Source organism: Dipodomys spectabilis, unplaced genomic scaffold (genome assembly GCF_019054845.1).
Source record: "Dipodomys spectabilis isolate Male_0828 unplaced genomic scaffold, ASM1905484v1 ptg000692l, whole genome shotgun sequence".
In the NCBI taxonomy this organism is placed as follows: Eukaryota; Metazoa; Chordata; class Mammalia; order Rodentia; family Heteromyidae; genus Dipodomys; species Dipodomys spectabilis.
In genome coordinates, this window is record NW_024871369.1 from 744,490 (window position 1) to 769,672 (window position 25,183).

General features: G+C 45.0%; 1 protein-coding gene across 3 annotated transcripts; it reads left to right on the forward strand.

Moving 5' to 3' along the window:
- Pcmtd2 (protein-L-isoaspartate (D-aspartate) O-methyltransferase domain containing 2) lies at positions 1-22,911 on the forward strand. Of its 3 annotated transcripts, none has more exons than XM_042672252.1 (6): positions 1-218; positions 5,510-5,840; positions 9,352-9,454; positions 9,968-10,139; positions 16,931-17,054; positions 20,026-22,911. In XM_042672252.1, exons 2-6 carry the CDS (start codon positions 5,534-5,536, stop codon positions 20,403-20,405), a joined length of 1,086 nt encoding a protein of 361 aa, XP_042528186.1. In that variant the 5' UTR covers positions 1-218; positions 5,510-5,533; the 3' UTR covers positions 20,406-22,911. The 3 variants fall into 3 exon arrangements, with proteins under 3 accessions (XP_042528186.1, XP_042528185.1, XP_042528187.1); XM_042672251.1 differs by having other exon boundaries at positions 1-172; XM_042672253.1 differs by having other exon boundaries at positions 1-150.
- The last annotated feature ends 2,272 nt before the right edge of the window (positions 22,912-25,183 follow it).

Below are 25,183 nucleotides of genomic sequence, written 5' to 3' on the forward strand. Positions count from 1 at the left end.
GGGGCGCACGCGCAGTCCTGCCGTTGGGCGCGCAGGCGCAGAGGCGGTGGCGGATGTTTACCGCGGCGGAGGTCCGAGCGGTGCCGGGGCCGCGGACGCGAGGGACGCGCCCGTAAGGGAGGCGCCCTTGGAGCTGCCGTCGCGGCCCAGGTCGGTGGGCTGGAGCGCGGAGGTAGAGCTGCGCTTGCGGCCGCCCCTCGGCCCCTTCCCTCGGGCAGGCCTGACCCTCCCCGGTCTCGCGAGCGCCGGGGCGCCTTCGCAGGGCGTCCCCGCGGCGTCCGCCTCCCCCGCCGGCCCCCTCCCCCTCCCCCGGCGGCCCCTCCCCCGGCGAGCCCCTCCCCCGGCGAACCCCTCCCCCCGGCGAACCCCTCCCCCTCCCCCGGCGGCCCCCTCCCCCGGCGGCCCCTCCCCCTCCCCCACCGGCCCCCTCCCCCGGCGGCCCCTCCCCCGGCGGCCCCTCCCCCGGCGAACCCCTCTCCCTCCCCCACCGGCCCCCTCCCCCGGCGGCCCCCTCCCCCTCCCCCGGCGGCCCCCTCCCCCGGCGGCCCCTCCCCCGGCGAACCCCTCCCCCCGGCGAACTCCCCCCCTCCCCCGGCGGCCCTCTCCCCCCCCCCCCCCCCCCCCCCCGGCGAATCCCTCCCCCCCCGGCGGCCCCTCCCCCGGCGGCCCCCTCCCCCGGCACCCCTCCCCCGGCGGCCCCTCCCCTGGCGGCCCCCTCCGGCGGCCCCTCCCCCGGCGGCCCCTCCCCCGGTGGCCCCTCCCCCACCGGCCCCCTCCCCCGGCGGCCCCTCCCCCACCGGCCCCCTCCCCCGGCGGCCCCCTCCCCCTCCCCCACCGGCCCCCTCCCCCGGCGGCCCCCTCCCCCTCCCCCGGTGGCACCCTCCCCCGGCGGCCCCCTCCCCCTCCCCCACCGGCCCCCTCCCCCGGCGGCCCCCTCCCCCTCTCCCGGCGGCCCCCTCCCCCGGCGGCCCCCTCCGGCACCCCAGCAGTCAGTGCACTGCTCCAGCCTCTGTCCCCTCCCGAGTTCCCGCCGGAGTCCCCGCCAAGGCCCGGCCCCCTCCCGCGGGCCCCCCCTGCAACCCCTCCCCCCTCTGCCCCCTCTCCCCTCCTCCCGCCGGCCCCCCGCAGCCCCCTCCTCCCCCCGCCCCCTGCAGCCCCCTCCCCCCCGCCCCCTGCAGCCCCCTCCCCCGGCCCCCTGCAGCCCCCTCCCCCCCGCCCCCTGCAGCCCCCTCCCCCGGCCCCCTGCAGCCCCCTCCCCCGGCCCCCTGCAGCCCCCTCCCCCGGCCCCCTGCAGCCCCCGCCCGGCCCCCTGCAGCCCCCTCCCCCGGCCCCCTGCAGCCCCCTCCCCTGGCCCCCTGCAGCCCCCTCCCCGGCCCCCTGCAGCCCCCTCCCCCGGCCCCCTGCAGCCCCCTCCCCGGCCCCCTGCAGCCCCCTCCCCGGCCCCCTGCAGCCCCCTCCCCTGGCCCCCTGCCAGCCCCCCTCCCCGGCTCCCTGCAGCCCCCTCCCCGGCCCCCTGCAGCCCCCTCCCCTGGCCCCCTGCAGCCCCCTCCCCGGCCCCCTGCAGCCCCCTCCCCTGGCCCCCTGCAGCCCCCTCCCCGGCCCCCTGCAGCCCCCTCCCCTGGCCCCCTGCAGCCCCCTCCCCGGCCCCCTGCAGCCCCCTCCCCTGGCCCCCTGCAGCCCCCTCCCCGGCCCCCTGCAGCCCCCTCCCCGGCCCCCTGCAGCCCCCTCCCCGGCCCCCTGCAGCCCCCTCCCCGGCCCCCTGCAGCCCCCTCCCCGGCCCCCTGCAGCCCCCGCCCAGCGCGCACTCCGGGACCCTCCTCTCCGCACTGCAGTGTCTCTGTGCGGACCTTGGCCGTGGCGCTGGGCCGGGTGGCCCTTTCTGCCCTTTGGTCTCTGTCTGTCTGTCTCTCTGTCTCTGTCTCTCTCTCTCTCCCTCTCCCTCATCGTTCACATCATTCCGCCCCCAGGACGCTGCGTTTAGGTCTCTTTTCCCAGTTCATTCTCTGCACTACATTCCGTGTAAGTTGTGACATAGGGCTGGATAGTCACCCCCTAATGCAGTCTGCCAACCAGAACAGACCAGAGTTGGGCCCCTCATTCCCAACACTTGGCTTGGTGTTTGTTTACACAACCACAGTTAAGCCCTTGTGTTCATGGTGATACTGCTGCCCCGTGGCTCAGTACCTCTCTTGTGTTCATGGTGATACTGCTGCCCCGTGGCTCAGTACCTCTTCTTGTGTTCATGGTGATACTGCTGCCCCGTGGCTCAGTACCTCTCTTGTGTTCATGGTGATACTGCTGCCCCGTGGCTCAGTACCTCTCTTGTGTTCATGGTGATACTGCCTGCCGCCCCGTGGCTCAGTACCTCTTCTTGTGTTCATGGTGATACTGCTGCCCCGTGGCTCAGTACTTCTTCTTTTTTTGTTTTTGGGTCCGGTCCTGGGGCCGGAACTCTGGGCCTGGGCGCTGTCCTTCAGCTCTTCAGCTCAAGGCTAGTGCTCTACCACTTGAGCCACAGCGCCACTTCCGGCTTCTTTTTTTGCTTATGTGGTGCTGAGGAATCGAACCCAGGGCCTCTGGCATGCAAGGCATGCGCTCTACCACTGAGCCACCTTCCCAGCCCCTCAGTACCTCTTCTTATGTTCCTGGTGATACTGCCCGCCCCGTGGCTCAGTACCTCTTCTTGTGTTTATGGTGATACTGCCACCGCTGTGGCTCAGTACCTCTTTTTTCAGTGTCTTGCAGTGGCTACTCTTGGGTAGGAACTCTGTTTAGCATTACAGACAGTAGTCAAGAGCAGCATGTAATCAGGGGCCACACCTGCAGGGTGCTACTTACTTCACTGTTGCTTTGAGAAATTGGATTTAACTGGATTGCAGAGTCTGGGCCAGTGAGAGGATGTGGATTGGCGAGGCTAGGGGTTCTGGGTGTTTTGGATAGCATGATCTCACATGTCATCAGTAAGCAGTGATTTTTTTTTTTTATGACCTGGTGTTAGATTGGCAGCTAATAGTGTGTATCATACCCTACATGTTTACACCCTAACAGTGGCAACAGGGTACTCTGATTGCCAAAAGATTAACAATATGTTACATATAAAGAATATTGAGCCGGGCGCCAGTAGCTCACGCTTGTCATCCTAGCTACTCAGGAGATCTGAGGATCACGGTTCAAAGCCAAGGCCATGAAACTCTTATCTCCAATAAACCATTCAGAAAACCTGAAGTGGCACTGTGGCTCAAGTGGTAGAGCCCTAGTCTTGAGCTGAAGAGCTGAGGGACAGCGCCCAGGCCCAGAGGTCAAGACCCACGACTGACAAAAAGAAAAAAGAAAAAAAAGTCCATGAAACTCTTTATCTCCAGCAAACCACCACAAAGCTGGAAGTGGAACTGTGGCTCAAGTGGTAGAGTGCTAGTCTTGAGTACAACAGCTCAGGGACAGCACCTAGGTCCTGAGTTTAAGATCCAGGACTGGCGTGTGCTTGTACACACACACACACACACACACACACACACACACACACACACACACACATTGATCCCTTGAGAATTTTTTTTTTTTAAGCTACGTCAATGTGTATAAGACACAGGCCTTTGACATAAGTTTGGGGTTTTTGAGTCCAGCCATTCTTCACACTGACTATGTGATCCTGAGCGAATTAACTTTCTGGCACTAATTTGTTGCCCATTGTGAAGTTTGAGTGAGGTCTTGGCTGGCACTTGTAACTATTTTTACTAAAATGCTGTCCTTTTGATCTGGGAGATGCTTTCAAAGTGAGGAAAAATGGAAATAAATGGTAGATATTAGTAGAAAATGAAATATACCCAATGAGCTTCCTTCTATAGATTTTTAAATTTAGGAATTGAGGTAGCATGACAAGACTCTATCCAGGCTTCTGGAGTAATAGGTGTCCCTCTTGATCTGAACCCAGGAGGATATACGATTGTAAGTTCTTTTCCTAAAATAGATCATTAAACATCCAAACACATGACTCCACTTTCAACCCGTGACCCAAGTCTTAAGTTGACTGTGCTAGGCTAGCAGTATAGCCCCTGAACTAAGTGGCTTGCCCAAGATTAAACCTAACCTCATTAGCACTTAATTCCATCCCTTGAAGGGCCAGAGCTGGTTCTGTCATCTAACAAGGGCTTTAGAACAGCTTAAAAAGAAGATAAAACTGTAATAATTGAACCATGATTTAAAAATTCTAATTCTAAATCTTCACATGTTGATCATGAGAATTGAGATTCTACCATAAAGTGAGAGGTAATTTGTGTCAAGACATCCCTGCACACCTTTAGTTTCCTGTTTCTATAAAGCAGAAGACACACAGGTGGTGGTTTGTTCCCTTCCCTAGGCTGCTTCCACCACTGTGGCCAGTTGTGCACTGGCATCTCTCCCCTAGTGTTTCCTCATTATCCTTACTCTGCAGCTAGAGAGTCAAAGGACTGTGAAGGAGAGAGAGAAGGAGAGAGAGCCTAGTGTAACTGTAACAATAGCATTGTAATACATTGTCAGGAGGCTATCTTAATTGATGAAGTGTGCTAGTCTTCATGTAGACTAAGTGATCTTTCCTCCAGCAGTTTACATCATCATCATCATCATCATCATCATCATCTTGTGTGAAGTAAAGCCATTATTTTGGAAAAGTTATTGGAGTTAGTATTACATTAAGAAGGATGTTTTTTATAGTTTCAGTGTAAGAACTCTCCAGGCAAAAGAGCATTTCCCTGTGCACTAGATAAAGCCAAATTGGGTTGTAGTAGTGGGGTTGCATGTTTCCTCCTTAAAGGCAGTTTGGAAGAAGGAAAGAAATGTACTTGAAAAGGCTGGATAGCTCCTTCTGCTAAACTGTAGTCTTAAAGCTGATGTAATGTTTGTTGCAATAAGATTTTGTCACAATGTGGTCTATTTGTTAATTTTTTTGTTGATGTTGTTTTTGCCTAATAATTGAATATCAAAGTACCCAAATCAAGAATTGGATGGCTTGCTGAACTTGGGTAAGAATTTATGTATGTGTTTGGTGTAGAGTTCCAATTAAATTTAGGACACCAGTTAAATTTGAATTACAGATAAGCACCAAATAAAGTCTAGTACTTGTCTTGAATTTCGAACTGGACATTTTTTTATTTAATTAGTTTCTTGTTCCTGGGGCTTGAACTTTGGACTTACATACTGTCCCTGAGCTTCTTTTGTTCATGGTTAGTGCTCAACCACTTGAGCCACAGTGCCATTTCTGGCTTTTTGGGTAATTAATTGTAGATAAGAGTCTCATGGACTTTCTTGTGTGGCCGGCTTCGAACCATGATCCTCAGATCTCAGCTTCCTGAGTAGCTAGGATTACAGGCATGAACCACCCGTGCCCGGCCGAACTGATACTTGGTTCTTCTAAAATTTGCAGCTTCTGTATTATTTTTAGAGTTCAGAACTTAACATTGGTGTATATTTTGGGGTTTTATTATTATTCTCTTACTCATAACTAAACTAGTTCTTTAAATTTTAATTATAGTGTTGCCTGAGTGTAATCTTGAACATGGGCGGTGCTGTGAGTGCGGGTGAGGACAATGATGAACTGATTGATAACTTGAAAGAAGCGCAGTATATCCGGACCGACCTGGTGGAGCAGGCCTTCCGTGCGATTGACCGTGCAGATTATTATCTGGAAGAGTTTAAGGAAAATGCATACAAGGATTTGGCGTGGAAACATGGAAACATTCATCTCTCGGCTCCATGCATCTACTCGGAGGTGATGGAGGCTCTTGATCTGCAGCCTGGGCTCTCATTTCTGAACCTGGGCAGTGGCACTGGCTACCTCAGCTCTATGGTGGGTCTAATTTTAGGTGAGTGTGAAAGGAGAATCTGAAGGTCAGTGCATGAAATGTCTTCTTGGACAGAAACTACAGTTTGCTGGTTGCATACTCTAGAAGAGACCATGACCTCCTACAATTTGCTTGAAGCAAAGTCACTGGTTTGTGGGTGGCTGGATTACGTATACTTGTGGGCCCTGACTTCCAGATAGTGGGTGCCTCCCCTGTTTCCTGCCTCCTCTAGTCTAGCTCCACTACAGTCTGTTATAGCTGAATGGGACCAGCAGAGATGTGTAAATCTTGACCTCATGTAATTTCTCTTTTTAATCTAAGCAACATCGTCCCTTCATTCTTTCTCTCCACTGAAGGTTATTAAAGTCCTTTGGTAGTTGATTTCTTCCAAGCAGTTTCTGTTTTTTGTTTAATACTAAAAGAGTGATATAGGCTGGGCGTAGGTGGCTCACACCTGTAATCCTAGCTACTCGGAGGCTGAGATCTGAGGATCGCAGTTCAAAGCCAGTCCGGGCAGGAAAGACCGTGAGACTCCTGCTGTAGCTCAAGTGGTAGAGTGCTCGCCTTGAGCTGAAGTGCTGAGGGACAGCGCCCAGGCCCAGAGTTCATGGCTAGTGAAGCCCCACGACTAACCAAAAAAAAAAAAAGAGTGACACGTGTAAGTTTATGTATTTTCAAATAAATTTCAGGGATGGAAAGGAATCATGTAAGCTATTTTTCACAACAAAGAAATGGTAAGAATGGATGTAACAACAGCAATATCAGAGAAATGAGGGTTTATTGATTTTCAGCTTTGTGTTAAGTGGGAGAGTGAAATCTGCTTTTGCTCTTAGTGAGGTGTGAAAGGGACTTGCAGAGGAGTGAACACATCTGTGGTGTTAGAGCAGCCCTTTGGAGGAGGAGTCAGGCGGGCTGGGTGGGTTTGAATCAGCTTGTGTGACTTTAGTATCTTTTGGCATTGGAATTTGTAACATTACTGATGGATTGGATCTGGTTGTGCAGAAATATAAAAAATTGTCTAAGATGCAGGGCTACTTAGGAGGATGAGATCTGAGGATTGCAATTTGAAGCCATACTGAGCAGGGAAGCCCATGAGACTCTTATCTCCAATTAGCCACCAAAAAAAAAAAAAAAGCCAAAAGTGGAGCTGTGGCTCAAGTGGTAGAGTGCCATACTTGAGCAAAAGAGCTGAGGGACAGCGCCCAGAAGCAGCATGTGCACATACACACATGAGCACATTTTCAGGCGCACTCACCACCCCCAAACAGCCAAAGGGTGTTGTGTGCCAGGGTACACAGGATTTCCAGCTACTCAGAGGCTGAGGTGGGAGAACCCTTTGAGCCCAAGAGTTTGAGAGCAGCCCAACCTGGGCCTGTCTCAAAAAAAAAAGCCAGGTGTGGTTGGCTCACGCCTGTAATACTAGCTACCCACTAGTTTGAGATCTATGGATTGTGGTTTGAAGCCAGCATGGGCAGAAAAGTTTGAGAGATTCCATCTTTAGAAAAAAGCCATATAGGAGGTGAGTCTCAAGTGGTACAGCTTTAGCTGTGAGTAAAAAAGCCAGGGAGAGACCAAAGCCCCAAGTTTAAGCCCTGGTATAAGCACAACACAACACAATGAAGCAAAACAGTAATATTAACAAGAATGTTCATGGTGAGTTTAAGCATTTTCAGTATGAAATTCTGAGTATTGAGTTTTCTTTTTTATGGTTTATGTGTTGTATGCAGAATTCATTGGTGTGTATATCATCATCTTCTTGTTTTGTAGTTATTATGATGACTTCAGAAAATCCTAACAGTCACATTGATTTTTGTTGATATAAAAAGGAAGATTTTGGTTTCAATTGAGTTTTGTGTCCTTCAAAGTTTGATTAATTTTTGAGACTCATTACTTAACTCTAGGCTTTAAAATTTTAATTTGTATGCTTTTCTTTCTAAGAAAAGGTATGTTTTTTAAGTTAGTTTGTCTTTGATTTAGACTGTCATGGTTGCCATGCTTTGACAAGTGTCTAGATAGTAGTGCGTTTCTGTTGATTGTACTTGAAGAGTTGGAAGAGGCTTAGTGATAGGGCATTTGTGTGTGTGGAGGGGGAGGAATAGATAACAAAACTGACTAGGTTAGGAATTCTGATGCCTGGGAGAAGTTGGAGTGTCCTGTTGCGCTTGGCGTGAGTGGTGATGGAGAAAGGGCTTATGATTACTGCCGCTGCTTTGCCTTTCTGAACCTTCTGCTTACTGGGAATTGTGTTCGCTGTAGGAGAGGAGAAATGTACAAGAAGAAAGCCCTGTCATGTCTGTGGTGTATTTGGAGGAAGACACTTTGGGATGTGCTCCCTCGCATGAGTGTCTTGGTGGGACTGTGGTCTGTTTCTAGATGCTACAGTTTATTCCACCTTATTGCCAACTTAAAAACATCACTACAGAATGAAAACTTCATTGGCCTTTTAGGGCCTATACAAGTGAGATTGAAAGTTTCTACTAACACAGAGATATCCTCTGAGCCTGCCTTTATCAAGTCTCTGCTTTATCTCATGTTAGCTCTATCTCTGTGTTTTCTTTGGGATTCTTTCCTTTTTCCTAGGCTCTCTTCCTTTGGTCTTATGAGTGATGGCCAGGGAGTGGAGATTCATGCCTAAAAGAGAGGTGGGAGGGGGCCTTGAGGTCTGGCTTCAGTGCACCTTGTTGCTGTGCCTCAATACAGCTCCAAATAGGGACCATGTTTTATACTTGTCATTAGAAGTAACTAGTTAGTGACTTTTTTTCCCTTGTCAGTCTGGGGCTTGAACTCTGGGCCTGGGCACTGCCCCTCAGGTCTTCAGCTCAAGGCAAGTACTTTACCACTTGAGCCACAACGCCACTTCCAATTTTCTGCTGATTAATTAGAGATAAGAGTCTCACAGACTTTCCTGCCTGGCTGGCTTTGAACCGTGATCCTGAGTAGCTAGGGTTACAGACGTGAGACACCGGCAGCAGGCTGGTTTTTTTTTTTTTTTTTTTTAGTATTGTTATTTCTCAGTTGATGTTTGACAGTGAAGTGAGGTGTTAATGAAAATAAGAGGGGCAGGGCTCAGGAGAATGAGAACCATGGGCTGTTTTAAACCAGAGTAATGAGGATTTAAGTAAGCAAGTTGGTAGCAGGTCTTGGAAGTTCAGAATAACTTTGGACTTGGTGTTATAACTAGTGAGTATAGGATTTCTCAGGGAGGCTTTGTCTCGATGACATTTTAACAGTAGTACTGTTGCAAATATGTGTTTCTTTTTTATCAGTAACACCCCAAACTCTTGGCTTTTTTTTTTCTTTTCCATAAAATGATACTTTACACATTTAATAGCATAGATATCCAGGCATCCAAACGAGTATTGTATTTTGAGCAGTGGTTATTATGTGTATTGAAAATGTTCTCTTCAGTAGTTTAGATATGCTAAGATTTCATAGCCCTCTGAGTTTCTGCCAAGTCAGTTGTGCAGTTAAAGAAGCAGTAAAACAAAACGAGCAAGAGTTCTAAAAGCTTTGTTATTCTCAAAACTTTCAGGTCCTTTTGGTGTGAACCATGGGGTGGAGCTTCATTCAGATGTGATAGAGTATGCAAAGCAGAAACTGGACTTCTTCATCAGAACAAGTGACAGCTTTGACAAGTACGATCAGATGCTGGCCATTAAGTCAGAGATGTAAATTATAATTTATTACAAACTTGAGCAAATATAAGGACATCGGCTAATTAGTGTTCATATGCCTAGTTAACTTGGTTGAACTGTGGTCAATGATCATTGGTTATCTGTGTGCTTATGCTGATTGCTATTTTAATATTCTGTGATTTTAAAGTGTTGCCATTTTAAAATAAGGGGGTTCAAAATTTTAGAACAACAAAATGGGGTCTTTCTTCCTCTCACTTGTTGGAAAACATCTTGAGTATGAGTGCTATAAAAACAGTAAAGAACAGCTAGAGACTACTTTAACTTCGGATCGTGCGTATAGCACTCATTCCCATTCTGCTAGGAATTTCTAGGGTTCTCTTTATGTAATATACAAGTGTGGATTTAGCTCCTATCTCTGGAAACTATTAGGTTGTTCTGGGATTTTGAAAATTTGCTGGATGGACTTGTTGCAACAATGCATTTAGTTAGAGATTTTTTTTTTTTTCCTTTCAGGTTTGACTTCTGTGAACCTTCCTTTGTTACTGGCAATTGCCTGGAAATTTCTCCAGATTGTTGTCAGTATGATCGTGTGTATTGTGGGGCTGGTGTGCAGAAAGAACATGAAGAGTACATGAAGAATCTTCTCAAAGTTGGAGGGATCCTTGTCATGCCCTTGGAGGAGAAGGTAAGATTCTCTTCGTAACTGACAGGTCTTACTTTCTACCATGGTGTGTTCCAGGCAGTTTGCGTGTATTTATGCTTGTGACACCCACACCCACGTGATGTATTACAAGAAGGAGACGGGGAGTAGGAGTGGAGTGTGCCTGGGTTACACAGACTCTAGGTGAAGAGAGAACCTGGCTCAAGTGTTATGTTCCCTCACCTTTATTCTAACTCCTGTTCTCTTCTTCCTTCTCTTTTTTTCCCTGCCATTCTTTTTCCCTTCATCCTTTTCTTTACTCAGCTATTCTACTTTTTGAGACAGGGTCTCAATATGTAGCCCAGGGTTGTCTAGAACTTGCTATGTAGTCCAGGCTATCTATAAATCCATGGTCCTCTTGTCCCAGGTTTTGCAGTGCTGAAATTACAGGCATGTGCTACCACACCTGGCTTATCAGAATTGTTGTATATGAATAAATCAGAAATATGTATATATATATTCAGAATTCTATCCATTCCCTCAAATTACCTGATACCATTTTCACATAGGTACATTGAATATTATGACTGTATTCACCCACCCATACTCTCTAATTTGTCTCTCCCCCTCCCCTGACAAAACATGTCTCAGCTTCTTGCTACTCATTTTGCTAAACTGTAAGTTTGGTGTTCAGTGTTACACCATCGGAATCCTCCCCTACGTGTACCATACTTTACTTGATTTGTGTGTGTGTGTGTGTGTGTGTGTGTGTGTATGTATGACCCTGTGTATGTGCTCATATATGTTTATAATTTAGATCTAGATTCCACATATGAGAGAAAATGTGCTTGCTTTGTCTCTCTGACCTTACTTCTTAACATGATTTCCAAATGAGTAAAAATGAGTAAATGAATAAAAACACATTGTGTGTGTCCATATATGTATATGTGTGTGTGTGTGTGTGTGTGTGTGTGTGTGTGTGTGTGTACATATATCTCTCATTTTTTTGAACTATTCATCCATGGTAGGGCATCGGGGCTGCTTCTATAGCTTGGATATCATGAATAGTACAGCACTGTACATGATTGTGTCTTTACAGTATCCTGACTTGTAATATTCTGAATAGATATCCAAGAATGGTATTGCTGGATCATAGGGTAGTTCTGTTCTTTTTTTTTCTTTCTTTCTTGAGTAATCTCAAAAAGACTGCTTTCCAAAGTGGTTGCATTAGTTTACATTGCCACCAATAGTGTAATAGGGTTCCTTTCTCTCCATTTCCCCACCAGCATTTGTTTTTCTTATTCCTTTTTTTTTTTTTTTTTAAAATAGGGCTTAAATTCAGTGTCCCTGAGCTTTTGCTTCTGTGCTAAAGGCTAGCACTTAACCACTTTGAGCCACAGCTCTACTTCCAGTTTTCTGGTGGTTAATTGGAGATAAGAGTCTCACAAACTTTCGTGCCTGGGCTGGCTTCCAACTGTGATCCTCAGGTCTCAGTTTCCTGAGTAGCTAAAATTACAGGTGTGAGCCACTAGTGCCTGGCTGCTGTTTGTATTCTTGATGGTGGCCAATCTTATTGGGGTGAGATGAAATCTTAATGTTGTTTTGATTTGCAGTTCCTTTTTTTTTTTTGGGTCTGTTGTGGGGCTTGAACTCTGGGCCTGGGCGCTGCCCCTCAGGTCTTTAGCTAGAGGTGAGTGCACTACTCCTTGAGCCACAGCGCCACTTCTGTTTTTTTTCTGGTGGTTAATTGGAGATAAGAGTCTCACAGACTTTCCTGCCTGGGCTGGCTTTGAACTGTGATCCTCAGATCTCAGCCTACTGAGTAGCTAGGATTATAGGCGTGAGCCACCGGTACCCAGCTTGCAATTCCTTTTTTTGCCATTACTGGGGCTTGAACTCTGGGCCTAGGCACTGTTCCTCAGCTCATTTTGCTCAAAGCTTAGTACTCTACCACTTTAGCTGAAGCTCCACTTCTAACTTTTTCTGTGATTAATTGGAGATTAGTTTCACAGGCTTCCTTCTGAGCTGTTTTTGAACCATGATCCCCAGATCTCAGCCTCCTGAGTAGATAGGATTACAAGCTTGAGCCACCATTGCCTGCCTTGATTTGCATTTCCTTTATGGCTGGAGATGTTGAGTGTTTTTCATGTGTTTATTGGCCATTTTTACTTCTTTGAATAAGTCTCTCTTTAGCTCTTTTGTCCATTTTTAATTGATTTATTGATTCTTTAGGGTTTAGTTTCTTTAGGCCCTTATCAGATGTATAGCTGGCAAAAATCTCTCATTCTATAGGGTGTCATTTTAGCTTATTAACTAAGTCATTTGTTGTGCAGAAACTTTTTAGCTTAATAGAATCCTACTTGTCAATTCTCTTTCCTATTAGCTGGGCCCTGGGATTCTATTCGGAAATTCTTGCCTATACCAAGAAGTTTTAATATTTCTCCTTCCTGTAGTAGTTCCAAGTTTCAAGTCTTATATTGATGTCTTTGATTCACTTTGAATTGGTATTTAGTAAAAGCTGACAGGGATCCATTTTCAGTCTGCTGCATATGGTTATCAAATTTTCCCACCATCATTTGTTGAAGAGGCTGTCTTCTTTTCAACATATATTTTTGGCTCCCTTGTCAATATCAGATAGATCTAAGCGTATAGGTTTATTTCTAGATCTTCTAGTCCATTCCATTGGTCTTTAAGTCTGTTTTTATGTCGGTACCAAGTTGTTTTTGTTACTGTAGTTCTGTAATAAAGTTTGAGGTCTGGAATTGTGATACCTCCAGAATTGCTTGTTGTTCACACAGGATTGCTTTGGCTATTCAAGGCCTTTTGTGATTATAGATAAAGTTTTGCATTGTTTTCTCTATCTTTGTGAAGAATGGCATTGGGATTTTGATGGGTAATGCATTGATTTTGTAGATTGCCTTTGGCAGGATGGCCATTTTCATGATATTATTTCTGCTAATCCACAAACATGGAAGGTCTTTCTACTTCCTGGTGTCTTCTTTGATTTCTTTCTTCAAAGTTTTATAGTTTTTCATGTAGAGGTCCATTCACTTCTTTGGTTAGGTTTATTCCTCCGTATGTTTCTTGAGGCTTTTACAAATGGAATTGTTTTCCTGATTTCTCTCTATATTTTTTCATTGTAGGTATACAGAAAAGTATTTTTTTTTATTGATTTTATATCCTGTTGATTTACCAAATTCATTGTTTAGCTCTGTGAGCTTAGGGGTGGACTCTCTGGGGTCCTTTGGATACAAGATCATATCATCTTGAAATAGGGATACTTTAACTTCTTCCCTATTTGGATCACTCTTACCACCTCCACCTCCTCCTCCTCCTCCTCCTCCTCCTCCTCCTCCTCCTCCTCCTCCTCCTCCTCCTCCTCCCCCCTTCTTATTCCTCCTCCCCCTTCTTTCTCCTCCTCCTCCTCCTCCCCCCTCCTCCTCCTCCTCCTCCTCTTCCTTCTCCTCCTCCTCCTCCTCCTTCTTCTTCCTTTTCCTTCTTTCTTCTTTCTTCTTTTTTTGTTGGTCATGGGGCTTGAACTCTGGGCCTGAGCGCAGTTCCTGTGCTCTTCAGCTCAAGGTGAGTGTTCTACCACTTGAGCTACAGCGCCACTTCCGGTTTTCTGGTGGCTTATTGGAGATAAGAGTTTCACAGACTTTACTGCCGGGGCTGGCTTTGAACCGCGATCCTCAGATCTCACCCTCCTGAGTAGGATGACAGGCGTGAGCCACCAGGCGTCCAGCACGTCTTCTTCTTACCTTATTGCTCTGGCTAGGAATTCCAGTGCTGTATTGAAATGGAGTGGAGAGAAATAGACATCCTTGTTCTTGATTTTGGAGGAAATTATTGTAGTCCTTAACCATTTACTATGGTGTTGGCTGTAGATTTTCATAAATAGCATTTCCTTTTTTTTTTTTTTTTGGGTCCAGTTATGGGCCTGAACTCTGGGACTGGACGCTGTCCCTCAGCTCTTCAGCTCAAGGCTAGCACTCTACCACTTGAGCCACAGTACCACTTCTGGCTTTTTTCTTTTTGCTTATGTGGTGCTGAGGAATTGAACCCAGGGCCTCATGCATGCAAGGCAAGCGCTCTACCACTGAGCCACCTTCCTAGCCCTATAAATAGCATTTCTTATGTTGAGGTATGTTTCTTTTGTTCCTAGCTTCTCTAGGGCTTTTATTATAAAAGGATATTAATTTTGCCAAGGGCTTTTTCTGCATCTATTGAGATGATTATTTCATTACTGTCTTTGGTTCTGTTAATGTACTGTACTATGCTTACTGCTTTATCTGTATTGAACCATCCTTAGGATGAAAATAATTTGATGATTTTTTTTTGACTACTTGTTGAATTCAGTTATCAAGTAGGTGACTGTTTTTATTTGCTTTTGGTTTATCATTATTTAAAACTATATAGCAGAGCCAGATGCCGGTGGCTCACACCCATAATTCTAGCTACTCAGGAGGCTGAGATCTGAGATCCTGCCAACCTGGGCAGGAAAGTCCATGAGACTCTAATCTCAAATAAACTACCAGAAAACTAGAAGTGATGCTATGGCTTAAGTGGTAGAGCACTTGCCTTCAGCTGAAGAGCTGAGGGACAGTGCCTAGGCCCAGAGTTCAAGCCCCACGACCAAAAATAAATAAATAAATATAAAAGAAAATATACCTCTTTATATGACATAAATGTTTATAGTTTTCTTATAGATCTTGTATTTTTTGGTTTTCTAATACTGGATATTTAGTATGTTTATAAAAAAAATTCCCCCATGTTGCCCCCCCTCACCAATTTTTCCCCCCTGGAATTGGGGCTTGAATTGAGAGCCTTGTGTTCTTGGGTCTTCTGGTCTTTTGCTGTTTAGTTGTTGGTGAATAAAAACAGGTTTTAATGATGGGTGATTTATCTCCTTATAGTCTTTTTTATTACCTTTTTTTACTGTAATAAATAGCCCTCTCAGGGAGAGCCTTTTGTGTGTCATTTTTGTCAATATTCTTGTATCTTTTTTTTGGTCAGTCATGGGGCCTGAGTGTTGTCCCTCAGCTCTTCAGCTCAAGGTGAGCGCTCTACCACTTGAGCCACAGTACTACTTCCAGTGTTCTGGTAGTTTATTGGAGATAAGAGTTTCACAGATTTTCCTGCCCAGGCTGGCTTTGAACCATGATCTTCAGATCTCAGCCTCCTGAGTAGCTAGAATTACAGGTGTGAGCCACTGTCACCTGGCTATTCTTGTATCTTATTCTCTGTATTCATTATCTCCAAGTATAACCACCATGTAAGAGCAGAAGTGCGTTGTCAAAGGCTACACATTTTAAAACCACACTTTCAAAGGTAATACCATCATTAGCAGAATAAAAAGGAGCTGGTACAAGTGTTTCTGACTGCTGTATGACCCCTGCTATTTGCCTGGACTGTAGAGTGTGATGGCACTGAGCAGTCCCATTTTTGGTTTTCATTCTCAGATCATTATTTTGAGTTTGTTTTTACTTAAACAAATGGTACTAGAAATCTTTGTATTCTATATTGAATTAGACTTTTGATAGCAATCATTTCTTCTCTAGATTAATTGAGGATTATGAACATTCTTACAATATTTCATAGGCTTCTCTAGAATATAAAGTAAGTTTATAGTTTCATTTTAGGTCTCACATGTCATTAAATGATTATATTTGGTCTTCATTACAATTCTTTGTTGATATGCAGTAATGTGTGTAGACTTGTTTATATTTACCTAGAATATGGGTATGTAAGCCTTTTAAAGAATCAGTTTCAGAGGATTTTCTGGATTGGGTATTTTTAGAAAAGACCTAGTATATAATCTTAGCAGTGCTATGACCTAATTACACTGGAGACTGGCTTAGTCAAACCAAAAACATGGAGGCTATGTTGTCTAATTGGATTCTTCAGTGCTAATACTGTAGTAAAAAATACTGACTAGGCACTGGTGGCTCATGCCTATAATCCTAGGTACTCAGGAGGCTAAGAGCCAAGGATTGTGGTTGAAAGCCAGCCTGAGTAGGAAAGTTCGTGAAACTCTTTATTTCCAGTTAACCACCAAAAAAAACAAAAGTGGAGCTGTGGCTGAAGTGGTAGAGTGCTAGCCTTGAGCAAAAAAGCTCAGGGACAGCACACAGGCCTTGAGTTCAAACCTAAGGATTGGAGTGTACGTGCATATGCGCGCATACACACACACACACACACGCACGCACGCACGCATGCACGCACACACACACACGCACACGCGCGTGCACACACGTACACAAGTTCTTTTTGATGACTTCCATTGTTGTGCGTTAGCCAAAAAATCGCCTGGTGCTCCTCAGGTATACTCTTCCTGGGAGAGTTAGGACAGTGGTTTGCAGTCAAGAAAGTCTCAGTAGAACTGAAGCAGTGTTCAGGCTTCTCCCACAGTCCCATTGGTTGCATGGATGTCTGTGTAGTGTTCCCAGAAGCAGTGCACATGTTGGCAGATTCTGTATGTTTAGAGTATTGTTTATCTAAGCCCTTCCTCACATTTACCCGCAACTACTCGCTTATTTTGAAAACCAAAAAACTGCTGTGATAGGAATTTGTACTTTCTTGATTTGCTTGCTACTTCTTGTAGTCCTTTAACTGGTTTATCATATGTATTTCTTGTAAATAGAAAAAAAATGGTAGGTCTAGAAGTTTGAATATCTTCAGGCTAGGCATTTTTGCAGAACTGTTTGTAAGTCAGCTGTACTTCATGCCCCTCACGTTTGGGGGCCATATTGTCAGACTATTTCATTTTATTGTATTTGTACATTTTTCTATTTTATATAGGGATTATTGTACTATTTTCATTTTTTTCTGTGTGATAGTTGACCAAGATAACACGCATAGGTCCTTCTGCTTGGGAAACCAAGAAGATTCTGGCAGTCTCCTTTGCCCCTCTGGTCCAGCCTTGCCACTCTGAGTCGGGAAAGTCTAGACTTGTCCAACTACGTGAGTACATGTACCACACTTGCCTTTTAGACCTTTTAATCTCACTAAAGTTAGAAAGAAATGAAATTACAAGATACATTTTGATATTAAAGAATGCTTACACTCCATTAAAACCTTAAAATTGTACAAGGGATTTGTAAACATTTAAAAATTATCTCTTTTTAGACCATCTTAAGTTATTTTAGTCATCTTTTAGGTCTAGAAAGAGCTGTTACTATTCACACCTTCAAGAATAGTAGATTCACCAAAAAAGGCCTAGTGCTCCTGTGTGAGAGACTCTGCTAGGAGAATGTGATGGCACCGGGGTCCGCTTTGCTCTCAAACACCTGTCTCTCGCTGCTGCTCAGGGAGAGTAAGGGTTGAGACCCTGCTTTCTTTATCTGCTGTGTGTAGATGGGAGACGGTGCTGCCTCCCTGTCTGTGCCCTGTTGTTTATTCCCTCAAGGCAGCATCCATCTTAATGTTTTATCATCTGAACCATTTACATGGAAATGAGAATTCTGTTGATTCAAAATACAAATACCCTGCATGCACTCTTGATTATTTGTGAAAGTTTGGAAAAAATAAAAACTACCATACATGGTTCCAGCACCCAAAGATAATACATTTTGTTGAATTCCTTTGAAGTTTCTTAATTTGCAAGGAATCATTTATCAAATAGAAACACTTTCCTCAGTATAAGTCATGTGAACTTGGACGGCAGGCAGCATTGGAGCATGCAGACAGTCTTGGAAGGACCCTGAAAAGTTGGTTAGCTGGAGGATGATGTTTGTTTTCATTTATCAGTGTGAAAAGTAATTCCCTAAAAAGAGAATAGGGATGTGGAGAAAAAGTGTGAGCAGAAGCAGGGCATGCTCAAGGGTACAGAGTCCCCCACTGTGGTCAGAATTAGGGTTTGTGGGCAAAACTAGATGGGAATGTAGGTTCCAATTTGTCACTGGGCTATGAGAGCTACAGATGTTTTAAAAGAAGACTCAGTACACCTGTACTCTGTATTATCTTAGAGGTCAGTCAGAGAGCTCTGAAAATAGCACAAAGAAAGTTCTGTAAGCAAACACTGCAGAGTCAGAAGGAAGGGGTGTGTCAGGGTGTTTATGAGACCTTTTGAGTTGGAAAGGAATGACTCTCTGTGAGGGCTTGGTTAGGCCTGGATAAGAACCATTTATAGTTGGCCCCCATGATGCCTTCTTGGAGGTGAAGCTTTTAAAGCCATTGTTGGGTGATAAACTTTCATGAGTGCTAGTTAGGGTTCCTGAAATTCAGGTTGTTTGCAACTTTCATTTTCCTAGGCCAGATTTTCCTAGAGTAAGAAAGTTGATGAAGACAGTGGAATAGAGAAGCTGCATGAGTAATGTGTACAGTAAGGCCATATGCCTTATGGGAATGCACTCTATGGGAACACTGGTCTTGATGATGGGAAAGGTTCAGGGACAAGTGGCCTTTCTGGAAGGGTGTGAGAGCCTGAGGTGTCTGTGTCTTTCATAGACATGGCTCTAGGGGAGGTTCAGGATCTGGTCAGGACTCGATAGACACCTGGGAAGTTGGCCTGTGCCCCTAAAGCCACAAAGTGGGTGTGCAACCAAGATCCACTAGGTATGCTGAGAAAGGATGAAGGTGAACACGGGAGCCTCGGGAGCATTGCAGGGCTGGGTAGAAGAGGAAGGGCCAGAAAGAAGCCTCCTAGGGGAGGGCGTTTCCTGCAACATCCCAGGGAGGACTGGAGAAGCCAAAGCGGTTGGCTTGTGAAGGGCCATTTCAGCATCTCTAGGGGACAGCTGGCTGGCAGGAGCTCACCTTCCTTGAAGTGAATTGGTAAGGCCAGGCTAGTCAACAGGTTGTGAATGGTGAGGGACATGGCATAGGTGCTCAGTGAAGTGTCTGGACTTGGGGCTGGGAAGGTGGCTCAGTGGTAGAGTGCTTGCATTGCAAGCCAGAGGCCCTGGGTTCGATTCCTCAGCACCACATAAGCAAAAAGCAAAAAGCCAGAAGTGGCGCTGTGGCTCAGTGGTAGAGCACTAGCCTTGAGCTGAAGAGCTGAGGGACAGCACCCAGGCCCAGAGTTCAGGCCTCACGACCGGACCCCCCAAAAAAAAAAGAAGTGTCTAGACTTCAGTGTGAGAGCCATCCTAGAGAGGAGGGTGGAGTCCCTTGTCCTCAGAGACAGAAAAGCAGGAGAGGAAGGTTGGCATTGACAAAAGTGGGAACAGTTGCTCCCTGTTTTCTGGTGAGCGCCTCAGTTGCAAGCCTCTTGTAGGACAGAAGGGATTGTGGGGTTTGGTGCACAAGCTTCTTGGTCTCAGTCAATATAGACGGCACTAGAGACTTCCTACAGTGTGGACTGCTCTCTAGACAAATGTAGACAGCACTAGAGACTTCCTATAGTGTGGACTGCTATCTAGACAAATTAGGTACCGGATGGGGAAAGTGATACAGATTTTTTTGTTTAGTATATTTAAAAAATGGCCATCAGTTCCCTTCTGACTGAGACAAGCCCTTATAGGTGTATGTTGCCTGCATTACATAGTGAATTTTAATTGCCAGTGTTTTTTTTCTTTGGTGTCCTGTGAAGTTTTGTGTTTCTTAAAAAAAGTTTTGCATTTTCCTGACTGTAATAAAAAAAGAGAACCGATGTTCAATTTATAAATTGCTATGGCAGTAGTAAAATAGATAAAAGAATATTGGCGATAGTTATTGCTACTACATGGGTATTAATGCATGAATGAAGCTGTTGGAAACTGTAAGGTTTTAATTCTGCTACTAAGAATGCTTTATTTCGAATTAGTGTGTCTAAAAATACCTCTTGAAAGATAACATATACATATAAATTAGAGCGCTTACTAACATTTGCTTAGAAATAAGCTGTTGTGCTCTTGGTCAGGGTCCATCACTGTTCCAGCAAATCAGAATAGCCATAGGGTTTTGAATCCGTGGGGCCCTCACTCACAGGCCTTTGCCCCTCACTCGGCTACAGCACCACCAGCTGTTCGAAGCCTACAAGACTTGGCCCGCATTGCCATCCGAAGCACAATCAAGAAGGTCATCTGCCAGGAAGCAGTGAACAAAGGTGGAAATGGGCTGAAGAGCACACCCAGGCTTAAGCGAAGGAGGGTCCGCTGTCGACGGATGGAGACCATCGTCTTTTTGGACAAGGAGGTCTTTGCTAGTCGTATTTCCAATCCCTCTGATGACACCAGCTGTGAGGACTTGGAAGAAGAGCAGCAGGAGGCAGCAGAGAGGACCCCCCGGGAAGTCAAACCTGAGCCTCCGGTCAACTCCCTGCGACAGAGGGTCCTAGGCCTCCCGCTGCCAGACCCCCTGAAGTATTACTTGCTTTATTACAGAGAAAAGTAAGTTTTGTTTAAAAAGGGAAGTGAGGGAGAGGCAAAGCCAGTCTAGTCTGCCACTCCCTGCTGCTAGGTGTTTTGAAACAGATGCCTCTGAGGGCCACTGGCTTCATCCACGTGTGGTTTCCCATTTCTGGCTCCTGATTGTCCTTTAAAACTGATCCAGTGGTGTGACAGATTATGTAAGCAATCTGACAAGACACATACTGCAGAGAAGAATGTTTTACTTCAGTAGGCAATAGCTTGTCCCTCTCTGATGAAACTCTCTTGAAAGCTAGAGCCTTCTTGTCAAAACTGTCCCTGATGCCAGGAACAGCCTACATATCTCAAACGCACCTGAGTCTGACCGCACTGTGTGCCGCAAAGCACACATGCGCAAATGTGTGACATACTCCCCTCCAGGTTTGAATTTTATGATATCAACCTCTTAATTATTGGCTCTGAGTTCCACTGAACTTTTTTTTTTTAAATATTCTAGAGAGTGAAATAAATGCTGTTGAAAAACTCTCCCTTATTTTAATTCAAATAATTATATGAAAATTGCCAATTGTAATTTTTAAAAGAAAAAAATGGGATTAAAGGAGGAGTAAAAGTATCAAACTGCAGGAAGTCTTGCTGGAATTCCACAACTTCCAAGCAGTCCCTGGCCCCCCCCCCCCAGCTCTCCTTACCTTTAAAAGAACCACTGTCAAATAACCTCCTGAAAAGGAGACAAGTTTTTTATAAAAATTGTGTAAAAAGCTCAATTACTCTTCCCCTATCCATAGGGATGATTAATGCCCAGCTTTAAAGACCATAACAGATGATTTCTAAGACGTTGACCATGTGTTCTCTAAAAGACTGCAGGAAATACAGAATGTGACAGACATCCTGTGCTTTGACTTCAGTTTGCTATCTTTCTGTGATTGCATTAGAGTACTGATTCATAGATTTTATCTTTTATAATTCTGGAGAAAAAGATTTGTTAGTTTTGTAAATTTTCTTAAGAATAATATATGTATTTTAGTAGCTCCATTATATTAGACGTTGTAACTCAGTGGCTTGTGAAAAAAATCCATTTTCTCCATGCCTTTGTGTCAATAGCTTTTCATGAATTTGTGGGTCTAGGAAAAAAAACAATCTAGTAGTCAGCAGATTTTAAGTTATGTTGCTGATGTGAAACATTGTCTCTTTTTAAATATTTCTCTTTCTTAGCCCAAAGAAAAGAGTAGTGCAACTTGTAAGTAATTCCCTGATATAGGATTAAGTTATGAGATTTTATGATTCACCTTAACCTCCAGGGATTCAATATCGCTTTGGTTTGGCCAGCTTAAATGGTTATTTTGTCTCTTTTTTGCTTTTTTAGCTAGCAGAATCGTTTTATCACACAAGGCAGTCTGTATGCACACACACACACACACACACACACACACACACACACGTGTGTGTGTGTGTGTGTGTGTGTGTGTATATATTTATCCCTAGATGGGTGATATAACGGGAAGCTAGCTCATACTTTCTTTTACCTGCTTCTTAAAGTCAGGCTTCTGTCTCTCAGAGAAAAATGCATGAGTTAAGTTTATTTGCTAATATTTTTGTAATTTTCAGATTCTTGTTGAAATTATTCCAATTGCTATGTTATATTGAATTTTTTGGATGTAATATTAAATGAATGATATATGTGAAATTTGTTATAGTATGTGGGTTAACTAAATTTTTTCCTATAATTGAATATGGATTGCATTTTTAAAATGCATTTGCCTTTATGGTAGATTAAAAATAACATAAGTATTATGGATTATAATAAATAAGACAAGTCTTCCCTTTATGTTAAACTTTCTTAACATTTTATAGGGTGATTTTTAAACCAGAGTTCGGTTAATATAGTTGTAATATATGTAAGAAATAGGTTGGTATTTATTTTATAAAAAGAAAGGAAAATATGTTTTCCTGTGAGCAAGCACTTTGCAACCATAATTCAGTGTAATACACTACTTTCTGTTTTCAAATAGATCAGTCATAATGTAGTCTATATTGTTGGCAAGATTTTTATTGTAAACAGCTGTTTATGTGTTGAGCAGTTAATATTTTTCCATGTGACTCTTGTCTGAAAGTAGTAAAGGCATAGATCTGTGCAAAATAAATTTCAAATTTATAAATATTAAGTATGAAATGTAAGAATCAAATGTTCATAAAAGTACTTTTGCAAGTCTAGAACTTACAAAGGAAAATTGGTAGAAATTTGAAACAGTGATTTTAATGAGCTGATACAGGTGGATAAAAAAATGGGTAAAATTAAGGCATTTTATTTTTAGCACTGCTTCTGTGTTTTGTATGAGATTTAAGTTCTTGAGTATATTCTTTAAAAATTATTAAGGAAATATACCTTGGCCTTCCTTATTAACACACGTGTTCTTTTACTAGTTATTTGTGTTGCTTAATTCTTTAACATTCAAAGTAGAAAGTTCAGTCATTGTTTCTAATTAATAAATGTGAAATTGGATAGGCAAATTAAAAAGTACCTTGAAGAGTAACTTTGTTTGATATTTTAATACAATTTCCCCATATTTTGAGAATGCTAAAAGAAAGGAACCCACCTCAAGATGCAGAAAATACTTTATTATTGGCTTCAGTTAGCATAGTTCTTATATAAATATTTCAGTCTATGCTGTAAGGAAGATCAAATCAGATTTCAGAAACTAGTTAACCTAGAAAAACGAAATGGTAGGGAGCATCAAAAATGAGTAGCTCCAGAAAAGGGGTAAAAAGATGTGTGTGTGTGTGTGTGTGTGTGTGTATGTGTGTGTGTGTGTGTGTGTGTGTGAGAGAGAGAGAGAGAGAGAAGAACCAAAGAGAGTCCTAAGTCCTGGAGCCCTGTGGCTGGCTTCTCTTGTCCTGAAGCAAACCCTCTTGGAACATCTAGTCTTTATGGCTATTGTGCACCTATATGCCATAACTCAGAGTTATGTCCTATTCTTAAAAACAGCTTACTATCAGGTGTAGAATGCAACATGATTGTAACTGTGGGGGGATGAGGAGAAGGAGGGAAATGTAAAGAATTATGGAGGGTGAATAATAGCAAAATAAAATGTGTCTGTGTGTGAAGATGGTGTAAGAAAATTCGCTGAAAGCTATTGAGCAGTGGGGGTTGGGGGAGGTGCAGAAAAGAGGCGGCGGTAGAGGAGGTTCGTGCAATAGGCCCATGAAAGAGGGCTGCCCTCTCCAGCCACCTCCTCCTCAACCCCCCCCCCCCATGCTATTCTCAATACTACGGCCAGTGATACCCTTCTACAATAATCTCCAGAGCATCTTCAATGGCTTCCACTGAAATCTCTGAACGGAGTCGGTGTCCTCTGAAGGTACTCTTCCCAACCTAACACCCTCCAAGGAGTTGCCCCCACTCCCCGTCAGCCACAGGGGAGCTCTGCTTGTGATGTCCATCCACAGCCTACGCAGCAGCTGCTCCTTGCCCCTTGCGCGGTGCTCCCTGGCTGCTTCACGCCTCTGCTCCGACATCGTGCTCTCAAGGAGCCCCCCATCTCACTGTGGTGGCCTCCTGCCCCCACCTGCTTCTTCTCATGTGGCCCTGCTCTCCATGGGGTCACCACTCTCCAAAAGTCTGTGCTCAAGTTTAATTTGCACTGAGTAATGGTTTCTCCTCATCTGCTAAGATACCAGTTCCATGAGATCAGGGGTTGAAAATAGAAGGGGCACATCCATGCCAAAGTACAGAGTTTGAGAAAACAGCTGAGCAGATGGCTTAGAGGCCATTGGGTCAGGGTGTCTGCAGACTGACCTCCCCTGGACCCTGGACCTCCACTGTGTGTGCATGGCCACGCCCAGGAGCAAAGGCTCAACAGCTGTGGAAAGTGTGCAGTTTAACATCTAATCAGCATGCTTTGAGTGGTCATTTTACTTTCTGGTGTGTATGTGTGCCTGTCCTGGGGCTTGAACCTGGGTACTGTGCCTGGGCTTTTTGTTCAAGAATAACACTCTATCACTTGAGTCACAGCTCTACTTCTTGCTTTTGGGTGGTTAATTAGAGATGAGAGTGTCAAGGACTTTTCTGCCCAGGCTGCTTCAAACTGTGATCCTCAGATATCAGCCTCCCAAGTAGCTAGCCTTATAAGTGTTTGCCACCGGCACCCAGTTATTTCTATAGTTTTTATGAAGAGTCATTGTGAGACTGGCCCTGAATTTCCTATCCTTCTGCCTTAACTTCCCATGTACTAGGATTATAGGTATGCACCATCATGCCCAGCCATTGTTTTAAAAGGAGGCACGCTGGGTGCTGGTGGCTCACACCTGTCTTCCTAGCTACTCAGGAGGCTGAGATCTGAGGATCACAGTTCAAAGCCAGTCTGGGCAGGAAAGTCTGTGAGACTCTTATCTCCAATAAACCACCAGAAAACCAGAAGTGGCACAGTGGCTCAAGTGGTAGAGGACTCACCTTGAGCTGAAGAGCTGAGGGACAGCGCCCAGGCCCAGAGCTCAAGCCCCGTGACCGACAAAAAGAAAAAAAAAAGGCACAACTGTGCTTTTCACTTAAAGAGAAGGTTACAGCCTTACATTCAGACCCCCACTCAGGAGCCTGCCCTCAGGGTGAGGGCCACGTTGTAGCTCACATCCTGAAACCTGGCTGTGGGGAGCTCAAAGTAGTGTATGAGGCCATCTGAGATCTCCAGCCGCATTAGAATGCGTAGGCATAAAGAGTGGACCAGGGTGCTGATGGAGGTGGCCATGTCCATCTGCCTCGAAGCTGGGAGTGTGGGGCAGCGAGGCCCACTGCTGCTAAGCCATGGAGAG

Bases quoted from the DNA above. Each gene is read 5' to 3' on its own strand.
- Pcmtd2 (XM_042672252.1), top strand. From the start codon at position 5,534: ATGGGCGGTGCTGTGAGTGCGGGTGAGGACAATGATGAACTGATTGAT. The intron at 5,841-9,351 runs GTGAGTGTGAAA...CAAAACTTTCAG, and splicing joins TATGGTGGGTCTAATTTTAG to GTCCTTTTGGTGTGAACCAT. The intron at 9,455-9,967 runs GTACGATCAGAT...TTTTCCTTTCAG, and splicing joins ACAAGTGACAGCTTTGACAA to GTTTGACTTCTGTGAACCTT.